The 13,346-nt window shown below is 40.7% G+C and overlaps 1 protein-coding gene across 3 annotated transcripts in view; it reads right to left on the bottom strand.

Moving 5' to 3' along the window:
• The window catches only part of OXSR1 (oxidative stress responsive kinase 1), a 118,719-nt gene that overhangs the window by 9,356 nt on the left and 96,017 nt on the right, over positions 1-13,346 (bottom strand). For all 3 annotated transcript variants that reach the window (XM_084619534.1, XM_084619535.1, XM_084619536.1), the window contains 6 exons: positions 11,793-11,926; positions 10,267-10,315; positions 8,559-8,624; positions 8,130-8,252; positions 2,533-2,568; positions 143-301 (listed from right to left, as the gene is read on the bottom strand). In XM_084619534.1, the coding sequence (XP_084475660.1) occupies positions 143-301; positions 2,533-2,568; positions 8,130-8,252; positions 8,559-8,624; positions 10,267-10,315; positions 11,793-11,926 (567 nt within the window). The remainder of the gene's footprint in view (positions 1-142; positions 302-2,532; positions 2,569-8,129; positions 8,253-8,558; positions 8,625-10,266; positions 10,316-11,792; positions 11,927-13,346) is intronic.

Below are 13,346 nucleotides of genomic sequence, written 5' to 3' on the forward strand. Positions count from 1 at the left end.
CCTCTTACTCAATTGGACAATTCACCACACTAATACAAATCATAAGCAGCTTTCCTGGCTTAAGTAAATTCTAGTGTGACTGATACTTTAAGGAGGATCTCCTACAAAACTGGAGATGTGTATAAAGGGTTTCTAGCCTTACCTGCCCTGCTGCTGGAGCTGCTGCAGGAGCCGGAGTGGGTGGAGGGACAGCAATTTGAGAAGGTTGCGCAGATGCCTGTCCTGCTGGCTGAGGTAGTTGAGCCGGAGTCTGTGCTGGAACATGGAGTAAATGACCTGTGGGTTCAGCTGGTGGGAACAGCTACAAAAAACAAGATGTTTTAATGAGAAAAGGAATGTCATTGAAAGCAGGTGGCTGGGCATGAAGTGCATGGTGACCCCGCTTGCCAAAGCACAACTGATAAGTTTACTGCCAGCTACATTTCCATCCCCTCAAACCACAAAGTCAGATCAATGTGGGTGTCAAGAGGCTTCAATTTCTCCTTGTTCTGGAAGATGATTCCTCCTCTCCCTCATTATCTCCTGAAATGCTCATCCTCCCTATTACTATGGACGAGAAACTTGTATGGCAGAAGGACTGAATGCTACAAAGTAATACAAACCGAGCTCCTCCCTGGAAGATACAATCACATGCTGTAGTCTCCGTTTTCTTGGAACATGAGCATTATTGACGTCTCATTTGCCAAGTCATCGGGTCAACCTCTCACATTGCTTTATTAAAACTGGCTTGTGATTCCTTTCAGAGGGGAAAGGGACACAACACAGGGAAGAATTAAATCTTTGTAGATAATTATCTGCTTCAAAAGAAATATGATTCCAGGTATTAAGATGTCATTCTTAATGACCCGCAGTCCCGCATTCAATTTTGAGGTAACGCAAACAGAGTGCAAGCTCTTCAAAGCATGTAAGAGCAGCATGATTGAGACTGGATGTATAGATTTAATGCTCTAGTCTCTGGCTGACCAAAAATATGGAAAAGAAAGAACCTAATCAGTTCTCTAGGGGAGAAGGATGGGTGAAATGTGAGTTATTGCAATTATAAATTTTCTGACCACAATTCTGAGATGGCTCCAGGGAATCTCTCTATAGTTGATCAATTTCTCAGTTGCAAGCTGACGTTAGAACAGGATAGGCTAAGCCTGGTCAGAATTCTACAGGACATGTCGGTTTAACATCCCATGTGTGTCAGGAAGGAAATAAGTAATATCTACACACCAAATCAGAAAGCAACCATATGCTTATATCTAAGATGCACTAATAACATTCTTGTGTAAGATTTGCAGATTGCAAAGAGTTCTGAAGCAAGATTTTAACTGTCATTAAATTCTTGCTCCACTACCAACTATGAAGGACTGCTGAAGGCCTAGGTCAGAGGCTTAGCTGTAGGCTGAGAATAAGTCAGACCAGGTCCTGTAAAATGGGCACTTTGGGTATGTCTACACTGCAATTAAAAGCATGTGGCTGGCCTGTGCCAGATGGCTTAGGCTCACAGGGCTCGGGCTAAGGGGCTGTTTAACTGCAGCGTAGACTTTCGGGCCCCCCTTGTAGGGTCCTAGAGCCCAGGCTCCAGGCCGAGCCCAAATGTCTACACGGCAGTTAAACAGCCTCTTAGTCCGAGCCCACATCATTTGGCACGGGCCAGCTGCGGGTTTTGAATTAGAGTAGACAAAGCTGTAGCTCACGAAAGCTTATGCTCAAATAAATTTGTTAGTCTCTAAGGTGCCACAAGTACTCCTTTTCTTTTAGAGTAGACAAACCCTTTGACTGACTTGTTTGGGGGGAAGGGATGTGAAGAACTTGACAGACTCTGAAATAGTGGATTCAACCTCAAAGCTGAAGAGCAGTAACAATCTTCAGGATTTTATCTGACAAGGAAATCATCAGAGAAGATCCCCACAAGGGATATTCCTGGTATATTATTTTTAGAGCAACTAATTTTAGCAACTAATTCACTACACAGATGAGCCTCTGTCATGATAAGCTAAATTGAAAACAACATTCCCTATAAAGCAGCGGTTCTCAAACTGTGGGTCAGGACCCCAAAGTGGGTCACAAACCATTTTAATGGGGTCGCCAGAGCCCAAGCCCAACTGTCCGGGATCGAAGCCTGAGGGCTTCAGCCCTGGGTGGTGTGACTCAGGTTACAGGCCCCCTGACTGGGGTTGAAGCCCTTGGGCCTGGGCCCCTCACACTCAGGGCCGTAGGGTTTGAGCTTTGGCCCTGCCCGTGGTCATGAGGTTCAGGCAGGCTCAGTCTTTGGTCCCCGCTCCTGGGGTCATGTAGTAATTTTTGTTGTCAGAAGGGGGTTGCAGTGCAACGAAGTTTGAGAACCCCTGCTATAAAGGTTTGTTAAGGTTAGTGCTAAGAGGCTCTCTCTAGGTAGTCAATGATTCACCTTCTAGAGAAGGAACTAGCTTCCAAGTCCTGGGATATTATTTTTAGAGGCCAATAAGAACACATTCCTTGCAATATTGGCAATGATTGGGAGTTGTCAAATTCAAAGAGCAACAACTTCCAAAAGGCCCAACTTACCTCAGAATTCTGTAAAGATTCTTTCACTCTGGGAGACTAAAAAACAAAAAAAAGATCAGTTGTTACTATAAGCTGTTTAACAAAACTGAACCTTCTGACTAGCCACGGACTACCTCAATCATGTTAATATTCACTAAATGCACATACACGTCTGGTCTGGTTTGACTGTTATCTACATATTAAAATGCACAATAGCAATCAAACCAGATAATTTCTCAGCAGCCTAGCCATGCTCTATCCCCCGAAAATGCATTGTCATGGCTTGGCTTGGCTTATTACTTACAGTTTCGATTTATGCACAGTAGCATATAATAAGAAATGCTGGAGTTGTTTACTGGCAAAGAAATAGAATATTAATGAGGACTACATTGATCTGATTTGGATTTCATTAACAAGCCGAGACAATAAAATCCGTTTTAAAGCCACTCCAACACAGAATCACAGAATATCAGGGTTGGAAGGGACCTCAGGAGGTCATCTAGTCCAACCCCCTGCTCAAAGCAGGACCAATCCCCAACTAACATAACAGTCTGCAAAACAATTAGAATATTAAAGGTGTCATAAGCATTCGATACATTAGAAAGTTGAAGTCATAAGCAATATACACGACAGTGAAAAACAATTCCCAAGAACGATAAGGTATTTTTTCCTATCTACAGTTGAAACAATGAACAAATAGTCTTTTATTTTATATTTGGGAAACAATACTACCTTTTCCTATTAGTTATAAATTTCTGTTATGGTTATGCCTAGGACCCTCAAAGGTGTCAGAAAAGAAGTGGAAGAGACAGAGTAAAAGGGAATTATTATTCAAATTAACTAGATTTGGGACACTCTGTGTTAGGTGCTATACAAACATGGGACAGTCCCTGCCCCGAAGAATTTATAGCCTAAAACAGTGTTTCTCAACCTTTTTGTGCTGGCGACCCACTTTGGACTTACCCAGATTTGAAAAGGTAGGTAGAGCCCTGCGCGGATACAAAATTTATATCCGTGGATAGAGGTATCTACGGTTATAAAGCAGATATCCACGGAGTTGCAGGGCTCTAGCGACAACGAGAGAGACCAGCAGGGCCATGGACTACAGCGGTGAAAGCAGCAGTATGTTGGGCAGTCGCTTGCAGGAGCCAGTGCCCAGCCTGGGCAGCTCCTCCAGCGTGGCTGTTCCACCCCCAGCCCTACACACTAGAGGGGCACCAGGCTCACCAGCAGCTGTCCCTGGTCATGCTTGTGTGCAATCAGCTTGCACGCTCCCAGATAGGAGTCTTGGTCGTCACTAAAGCTCCGAAACTCCGCAAATATCTGCTTTATATCCACGTGGGGCTCTAACACTGAGGGGCTGAAGCCCCCGGGAGCTGACAGACGAATCCTCAGCCCCGCCACCAGAGGCTAACAGATGGAGCCCGTAACCCCCCCCAAACTTGTCCCACAATCCCCCTGGAGGTCATGACCCCCGCATTGAGAAACAAGAGTCTAAAAAATGGGGCTGAGGTTGGGATAATAACGTAATACTACATGTGGTATTACTGGAAGCAGAGGGTAACAAGGTGACTCTCAGTCCTGGGCCCTCCGTGAACTATCACACTGCCATTTGGATGAGACCCAAAACTGAGATCCTAATCCCTTTCTGGTTGTCAGAGATGCCACCATGTTTTTGGAAGAGTAGATGTTAACCCCCTTATTTTGGCCAAATTGCCACTTCGGGTGATTTAAATTCGGCTTCCTTATATTCCTCATGCAATTTTAACTCGATAAGGTATCTTTACTCCCTGAACTAAGTTGTTCAACAGAATTGCTTCTTTTAAATAGCTGTCACATTTCATTCTGGATATGACTGCCTTTTAATGTTAACATTTTTTAAATAAAGTGACAGCTTGCAAAGTAAAGCAACAGATATGCAGTTTGGGACCCTGTTGGATGAAAGCTTCTACATAAATGAAATTAATCTTGGATATTTTTCTACTTCCATCTTTAAAGAAAACTAAGCTCATTTAATATTTATAGATGTTTTCTACAAATCTGCTTTCTTATTCACCAGCATTACTTATGCTCACACTTCAACAGCAGACAAACTAATGGCATTTCTATTCATTATTAGAAACGAAAACTAATGAAAATTCCAACTACTATCCCATTGAGCAAACTGGCTCAACTTTTACTTTCTGACAGAGATGCTAATTGAGCGGCTTGATTCCTCTGGAGTTTGAAAATTCAAATTAAAGATAAATCACAATGCACATGCTCTTAAAATGATTTACCTTCCACTATAAAATGAATGTATCAGTGTATAATGGCACCCTGCATGTTCACGCTCACTAGTTAATCACAACACTTCAGTAATTACTTTTGCATTCTTTAAGTGAGCTAATACACTTTAAAAACAAACCCAGAGTTGTGTATAACATGATGATATCCTTAACGTATAATCCTATTTTTTTAATCCTTGTCCTGCCTCTTCCCTTCTTTGTCTTGTTTGTATTCTTATTGCCCTCACCTGCCCTGTGTTTAGATTGTAAGCTTTGGAGAAGGGACCAGGTCTCCATGCAGTGTCTAGCGTACTTTTGAGCTCTCAGACAAACAGTGCTTCTAAGCTACACCGACTCATTTCTTGGGGTATTCAGACTCTTGGAAATGTGCATTTTAGAACAAATGAAGGGCTACAGTAAAGCTGCGTGCTACAGAGGAAAAGGGTCTGTGGGAATAATGCCAAACAATTTTTCTACATCTTGCTCGGGAACATGTCAAGTGAGGCTTAATGGTGGGATGGATTTCAGATTTTACCTTTCCACCTGGATTAGTCTCTTCTCCTGGCGCAGTCAGCATTTGATCACAGTGGAGGAGTTCCTCCTACACAGTATTCTCTGCAACCGACTGGTCTGCAAATAAGACCTTTGTACTTTCTTTGGTGGAGAGGCTCTGGTAGTACGTTACAAATTGGCCAAAGTCAGTCTCGGATATTTGAAAATGGTATCTCCAGACACTGTTGCTACCTTCTGGCATTAGTTAGGCTAGTGGCAAGATGAGCCTTTTGCTCTTATGTTGTACTGTTAATTTTATTATTAGGTGCCCCTCTGAAATCTCCCACCCAAATATTGACCCAGCCTGACCCTGATTCACTTGTGAGATCTGAATGGACCACAGTACAAGGAATAATGTGTTCCGTTTTCAAAGAATCTTTAGCTAGTCCAAACATTTGGAATGGAGATTATAAATGAAGGGCTCAATTTTCTCTCACTCAAAATCAAAACAAATAAGCCATGTTTAAAACACAATAGGGGCCAGTGTTAAATCAGGGTATCGTGATTTCAGAGACAAGATATATCGGAACAAAATTTTAATTTTCTCTGAAACAAGGTTTGAAATATCAGCCTCCTTTAAAATTAACCTTATAATTTAAAATATAGGGAGAAAGTATTTTATAGCTGAGAGTGTCCTAGATTAAGATTTTCAGAATTATCTATCTTATATGGTAAGATCATCCGTGGATGAGTAGTAACAGTCTGACCATAAAGAGGAAGATAGTCAAATTTGTAACTGGAAAGCTAACATAAAAACAGAGTTACTGTAACCACCAAGCACATTAGAAAAGTGTGTAAAGGTAATATTAACAGGCACCGTTTTTAAAAAATTCCAAGCTTGCGAAAAACAATTTTGCAGAGACTTAAGGAAATTTCTACACAGATCATAAATAGAAGGGATGTAATGAACCAGAAGATGGAAATGAGAAAGATGAAAGGTTTAAAGGGGCAAATGTTCAAATAACACCCCGAGAGAAAATAACTTTAGGACAAGAGTATTTGAAGAAGTCTCCAGAAGCTCATTCTTTGGCTCTCCTTTGTTAAATCTGACAACCGTTAAAATCCACGTGTTGCTATGAAAGGGAAGAATTACATTCAGAAAACATCTTTGAAGTGGTAGTGTTTGGAATGATGAGCATACATATCATTGAAGATTTAAGATCTACAAAGGATTTAACACTTCAAGTTTTACACCTGTTTTTTTAAACATAAAATATAATATTGTAAAATCCGTAGCTACTCAGGACTTCACGGATGCCACTTGATTGCCCACTGGGGCCATGCAAGTCCATGGCAACTGCTGGGATAGAACTGTTCCACCTGTCCAATCACAAGTCCCAATTACTTGAGCTAAGGGAGAAGGTTGGCTGTGCAAGACCGATGATGCTGTTGAGCAGTGCTGATTCTATCATGTAGGAGGCAGTGATATCAATATCAATCAGTTCAATACAGTACTTAAGACAATGTTACAAAAACAATCTCAGGTAGTTTATACTACTGGAGTTTTAAATTAGCCACAAGAATATCCTGATTCTCTGTTAATCCACTGGACTGGAACCCAAAGGATCTGGATTCATATCCCCAGCTCTACTACAGACTTGTGACTTTTCCAAAGTTGCACACAAGCCCTGTGCCTCAGGACTGCATCGTAAAATAGGGATACTACTACTTCTCCCATCCTGTCTCTCTCATGTCTGGTTAGACTGTAAACTCTCCGGGACAAGGACTTATTAGGATATAGATATTCAGGCCTGTCTGTAAAGGCCAAACTCTAAGAATTTAGGTGTATTCTTATCACTTAGCTAGTTCTAGAGGTATAAAAGAAAGAATCAAAATCACTGACTGTATAAGGCCTTTTCTTACTATGACAGTCTGAAGCCCTGTTCTTAGGCAAAGATCTTTGGCTACGCAGCAGAGGCAGCCATAAGCTGCGAAGCGAATTTTGGTCACATCTTTACATTCCAAACTAGTCTCACTGAAATAAGGTGCTATTGGGCTCTTAGGAATACAATCCTGTCCTGATAGTGCCTATCACCTCCAGAGAAAGGGAAGTGCCTAGAAAATGTAAAAGGAAACTTAGTTTGATAGCATCCTGCCTGGCAAGAACTCAGTGATCAACAGCTGGGATGTGAAATCCTCATTTCTGTGTTCTTCTATCATTGTAGCCCCCTCATCTCCCTATTGTTTGTCTGTATAATCTCGGTCTGGTTCTGTGATTGTTCCTGTCTGCCGTATAATTAATTTTGCTGGGTGTAAACTAATTAAGGTGGTGGGATATAATTGGTTACATAATCACGTTACAATATGTTAGGATTGGTTAGTTAAATTTCAGGAAAATGATTGCTTAAGGTATCGCTAAACAGAACTCAAGTTGTACTATACAGTCTGCAGTCAATCAGGAAGTATGGCGGGAGGGGAGGCAATGGGAACAGGAAATGGGGGTGGGGAAATTGGAATCATGTTTTGCTAAGGGGGGGGAATTGGAACAGGGACACAGGTAAGGCTCTGTGGTGCCAGAGCTGGGAAGGGGGACACTAAGGAAGGAAACTGGAATCATGCTTGCTGGAAGTTCACCCCAATAAACATTGAATTGTTTGCACCTTTGGACTTCGGGTATTGTTGCTCTCTGTTCATGCGAGAAGGACCAGGGAAGTAAGCAGGTGAAGGAATAAGCCCCTAACAGGACTGTCTTACTGTGTATGTGTAACATTTCACACAATGTGGTTCTGAAGACTGCTGCAGCATCTAGGCACTACTGCAATACAAATAATACAACTGTTGCAGAACCCAGAGGCTCACCCTGAGCTGTGAAATTGCTGCTCTGCCTTCCTCACTTTCTTCATCTAGTTCATCATCACTCCACTCCCAGCCACCGTCTTCAGTCTTATGAAGACGCCCACTGGAACCTGGGACCCTCCGGACCTGTTCAGCAGAGAGACAAACCAATGCTGTATGAAGCAGATGATTCTAATGGTCTTTTTTAGGAAAAATGTGTCCAAACATCATCTAAGCTGTCATCCTGGAGTCTAACAGGAACTGATAAGAGATCAGTTAGTTTATATCTAGAGGGCATTAGAATATCACAATGCTAACTAAGAATTAGTCCAAAAAATTTTGAGCACAGTTTTAAGCATAAAAAACTAGCAGAACTGTGACATCCATTGTTAAACAAAGGCGGTCACTGTCCATTTGCACAAAGGTGGTCACTGTCCATTTGCATCTTGGTACCTTTTTAGCTCTTTCAGTGATTGTTGGTGCTCTCTGCAACATCTTTTCTTGTAGAAATTCTTTATTCTGGAAAAGAAAAAGATTTTAAGTATCTAATTCACTCTTCTACTGTTGAAAGTCATTTTATGGCTAAAGCATTTTTTGGCCATAAAAACCACTTTCAATCTAATTTTAATAAAACCAGGAAGACACATGCTGTTTGGGAGCCAACATCGTTCTTTCTAAGAACATCTGCGAGATGTAACAAGAAGCAATCCACCATTCATTCCCTGGGACTGCAGTCAGAATTTCTCTAATATGCATGCTAATCCTATATAACTTTTCATCTGTGATAGATTTCCCACTGCAAAATGATATAGGATTAGCAAGCAAGAAGTGGTATACAAGAAACTTTGATTTTCCTTAAAATTCAACTGAATCACTGCAAAATCACTGCCCCCCCCCCACCTAAAAGGGTACCTTGACTTAAAGCCTAGAACAAGATAGAAAGAAATACTCTGCCCTGATCCAGTGACAGATTTAAGGTCTGGTATCTTGCAACCCACCCTTTGGGTCTAGAAATGGGAGTTTATACCATTTGGTATGGGAGACGCCCAGCTTTCAAAAGCATACAGCACTTGCTACTAGTTTTGGAGAGCCCTGAAACACTTGACCTTATTTATGGCATAATACAGTAGAACCTCAGATTTACAAACACCTCAGGTATGGAGGTTGTTCGTAACTCTGAACAAAACGTTATGGTTGTTCTTTCAAAAGTTTACAACTGAACATTGACTTAATACAGCTTTGAAACTTTACTACGAAGAAGAAAAATGCTGCTTTTAACCATCTTAATTTAAATGAAATAAGCACAAAAAGTTTCCTTATGTCAATTTTGTTTTAAACTTTCCCTTTATGTTTTTAGTAGTTTATGTTTAACACAGTACTGTACTTGTTTTTTTTTGGGTCTCTGCTGCTACCTGATTGTGTACTTCCAGTTCCAAATGAGATGTGTGGTTGACCAGTCAGTTCATAACTCTGGTGTTCATAACTCTGAGGGTTCTACTGTACACAGAAAGTCTCCCAGATTGTTTTCAGAGGTTTCTAAGATCTTAGTTAGATTTACTCCCTCTGAGACCTCATCTACACTTTTGCCAGCGTGTAGGGTACATGGAGCTACGTGAGATAGTGAAAGGCAGGCTGCATCTACACTTACTGTGGAGTATAGCTACGCTTGGCAGTGAAAGGCTCTGGCAGAGGGGAGGCAGTGGGAAAAGTCTCCAGCTGAGCTGCTGGAGCCTTTCACCACTGCCTCCCTCTGCCAGAGCTCTTCTACTTTACTTGCCTAAGCAGTGCCTCACTGTCTACACAGCTACTTTATATCCGTGCTAGCTGGGCATGGAGTAGCTAACTCTCCACATCACTGCAAGTGTAGACATACTTTCAGTTGGCTTTAGAGGTGGAGGGGGAAAAAAAATAAACCCAATGGAAGATGTTAAAAACGCTCCAAGATTTTTAAATAGTCTCTATGAAACACATTTCTGTAACAGAATACATGATTTGATAGCATACAAAGGTTTTATTTCATTAATTTGCAACAAGCAGCTTAACTCAGAGTAGCACTGATGGTAAACAAAACAGCCATTCCAGCTCACACCAGTAAAGCCTTATACCGCCCCACATATTTCATGATACATAATATTTCCCTTCCATACAAGTTTTATCATACCTTTGCTTTTGTGAAAAATTTGTGTCTTAATAGCTCTGCTGCTGTTGGTCTATTAACAGAAGAGGGAGAAAAATAGTTATAATTGTTACTTTGAAATGTCAGGTTTCAGAGTAGCAGCCATGTTAGTCTGTATCCGCAAAAAGAAAAGGAGGACTTGTGGCACCTTAGAGACGAACCAATTTATTAGAGCATAACCTTATTGAGCTACAGCTCACTTCACCGGATGCATACAGTGGAAAATATAGTGGGGAGATTTTATATACACAGAGAACATGAAACAATCTGTATGGTAACACCCATTGTTTCATGTTCTCTGTGTATATAAAATCTCCCCACTATATTTTCCACTGTATGCATCCGGTGAAGTGAGCTGTAGCTCACGAAAGCTTATGCTTTAATAAATTTGTTAGTCTCTAAGGTGCCACAAGTCCTCCTTTTCTTTTTGAAATATAACTTATCCTTCCAAGCTGCTTGTCTCATTCACCGCAACCTGCCTACAACATGAAACTTTGCCACCTGTTTACCCACAACCCGAGACCCCGAGTCAGCTGGCACGGGCCAGCCATGGGTGTCTAGTTGCTATGTAGACATATCCAATAAGGACAGCAAAAGCAATGGCTCTTTTCCAGATGTGATGCACTGCAGTTCACACCTCTGCTTTCAGGCAGATGGTTACTAAATACTAATTGTGCATTAGGTTAGTTATCTTCAGAAAGTGACATATATAGACATTACACATTTAGGAGGTGCACTGATATACCTTTGGTTATCTGCTGGCTCCATTTAGCTGAAACTGGTTTGCGAGCTCTTGTAGATTGTTACTACCTTTGTTTTACTCATCTGCACATTTTCTAGCACAATGGGACCCTGACTGGGGCTTCACGCCCGTACCGTAGAATAAAGACAGAAATAATAATAAATTGGGAACTGCAACGCCATTTGCTTTCTTCCTCCCCCCGCCCCCTGCCAATCACACCCTTAACACTGAACAGATGATCACCTACTTGTAGTGAGAGGATGATTTAAAACTGCTGTATCGGGATATTTTAAAAGGATTTGCATGGATGAGAGAACATGTTATGGGACGTTTACCAATGTTTTATATAGCTGTCCTTAATAAATAGTCCTTATAACCAAATGAGTCAAGATTGCACTAAGAGCCTTCTTATATTTGCAAATTTAAAAACAATGTATATTTTAAAAGCTCCACAGGTAAATACACAGTTCACAACCTATAATTTCTGATGGGCAAAAAACACAGTGCAGCTTGAACCAGAAGCGAGACAAAAATTGCAATTAAGTCTCTGGGAGTACAATACTGAGCTAGTCAGAACCGGTTAATCAGAATGAAAGTTGTGTGTCTTGCCAGTCGTACACAGTATTGAACATTTATCCCTATTTATAAAAAATGACGATGGGCAGGAGAACTTATTGTCAGACACCAGGTCCTCTGCAATCATCTTGGCTCAAAGATTGCAGAGCTAACTAGGACAACTTTTATTTTTAAATTTTGGTGGTAGTTTTACCTTTTTTCAGGGTCTTTCTGTAGGCATGAGGAAATCATCTTTCTAAATGATTTCCCATACTTCTTCAGCATTTCTTTATCTTGGACGCCAGTCTCTAAAGAAGGTGGATCATTCTGTAGTGTCAGCATTAAAACCTGAAAGAATTAAATCCATTGGAAACATCTAGGAAGATCAAAAATTCTTAGAAGTCAGGTCTAGGGAACCCCACACATAGAGCAGCCTGATGCATTCTGGGGACACACATCTTTAACATGTTAGGAGTTGAGATACAGGCTTCAAATTGCAAGTAAGGTCAGATCAAGTTTTCAGGTCAGTCACGCCAGCATAATGCAGCCCCAAAGGGAAGAAAAGGGGCACAGCATTTCTGCCAATCATGTTCATTCTATAGACACTGGTCATATGAGACTTTAGATTCAAATGCTCGGTTCAGATTTCTTTGCAGATATCTTAGACTTGTGGGAAAGAGGGAGTTAGAAAGAAATATGGCTAATTATGAATGTAAAAAACCCCAAGGGTAATTCTCTCTCTCTCACACACACACACACACACACACACTCTCTCTCTCTCTCGCACTAAGTGAAGGATTTTTTCTATTCCACTCAACAAAACATTCTGAAGGGGAAAAAAAAAAGATTATTCTTGCCACCATCTTACTCTGTCGCTTCGATACAGGTTGCACCAATTTTAGAAGAGGAACCAGCCTGCAGCATAATTTAAAGGTGTCCACTGTTCTAAAAATGCAGTGGTCCATCAATTCATACAGAATTATACAATCCAATGTAAATGGAGGTTAATATTCCCAAGTCACAAATATGAAAACATAATTACAACTTAAGTGACCTTTATAGTCCAGGATCTGAACTTGGAGTTTGAATATAGTAATCGTAGAACTGAGTGCAGACCACAAAACCTACTGTAAAATGCTTTTAAAATTTCATTATCACATAAGAAAGTATTATTGACAACATCATCTACTAAATCAGTGAATATTTGTCTCTTGCTTTGCAGACCAGGGGCATTGTTAACATGATCACTGACTGCATTTAAAACAACTCGGTTGTTCAAGGCCTTGTCTGCAAAGGAAAGTTGCACCAGTTTAACTTATTTCAGTTAAACTCGTGCAAACCTCTGGCTAGACTCTTATTTCAATTTAAGACAAGCTTAATTCAGGTTAGCGTCAGTCAATAAGAAATGTGCTTAAATTAAACCAAAATTTGATACTCAAACTGAAATTATAGGCCACAAAAGGCTTTGCACATGTTTAACTGAACAAGTTTAAAAACTGATTTAAATGAAACTGGTGCAACTTCTGTGCACAGACAAGGCATAAGGCAGGTCTCTTTTCAGACTATTTGTCAAACCCATTAAATTTTTCAGTTTTGAATAAAATATAATTGTTTTCTAGAAAACATGTTTGTTCCATTGATGCTAGCTGGTGAAAACCTACCTTTAATTCCTTAGCGATAATCAGAGTAAGTGGTTGCAATTTTTTGCAAGAATTTGAATAATATGCAACAGCAACACAAATCTAAAACACCCTATTTAAAAATCTGG

The sequence above is a fragment of the Lepidochelys olivacea genome (assembly GCF_965140295.1).
Source record: "Lepidochelys olivacea isolate rLepOli2 genome assembly, chromosome: 2".
Classification (NCBI taxonomy): domain Eukaryota; kingdom Metazoa; phylum Chordata; order Testudines; family Cheloniidae; genus Lepidochelys; species Lepidochelys olivacea.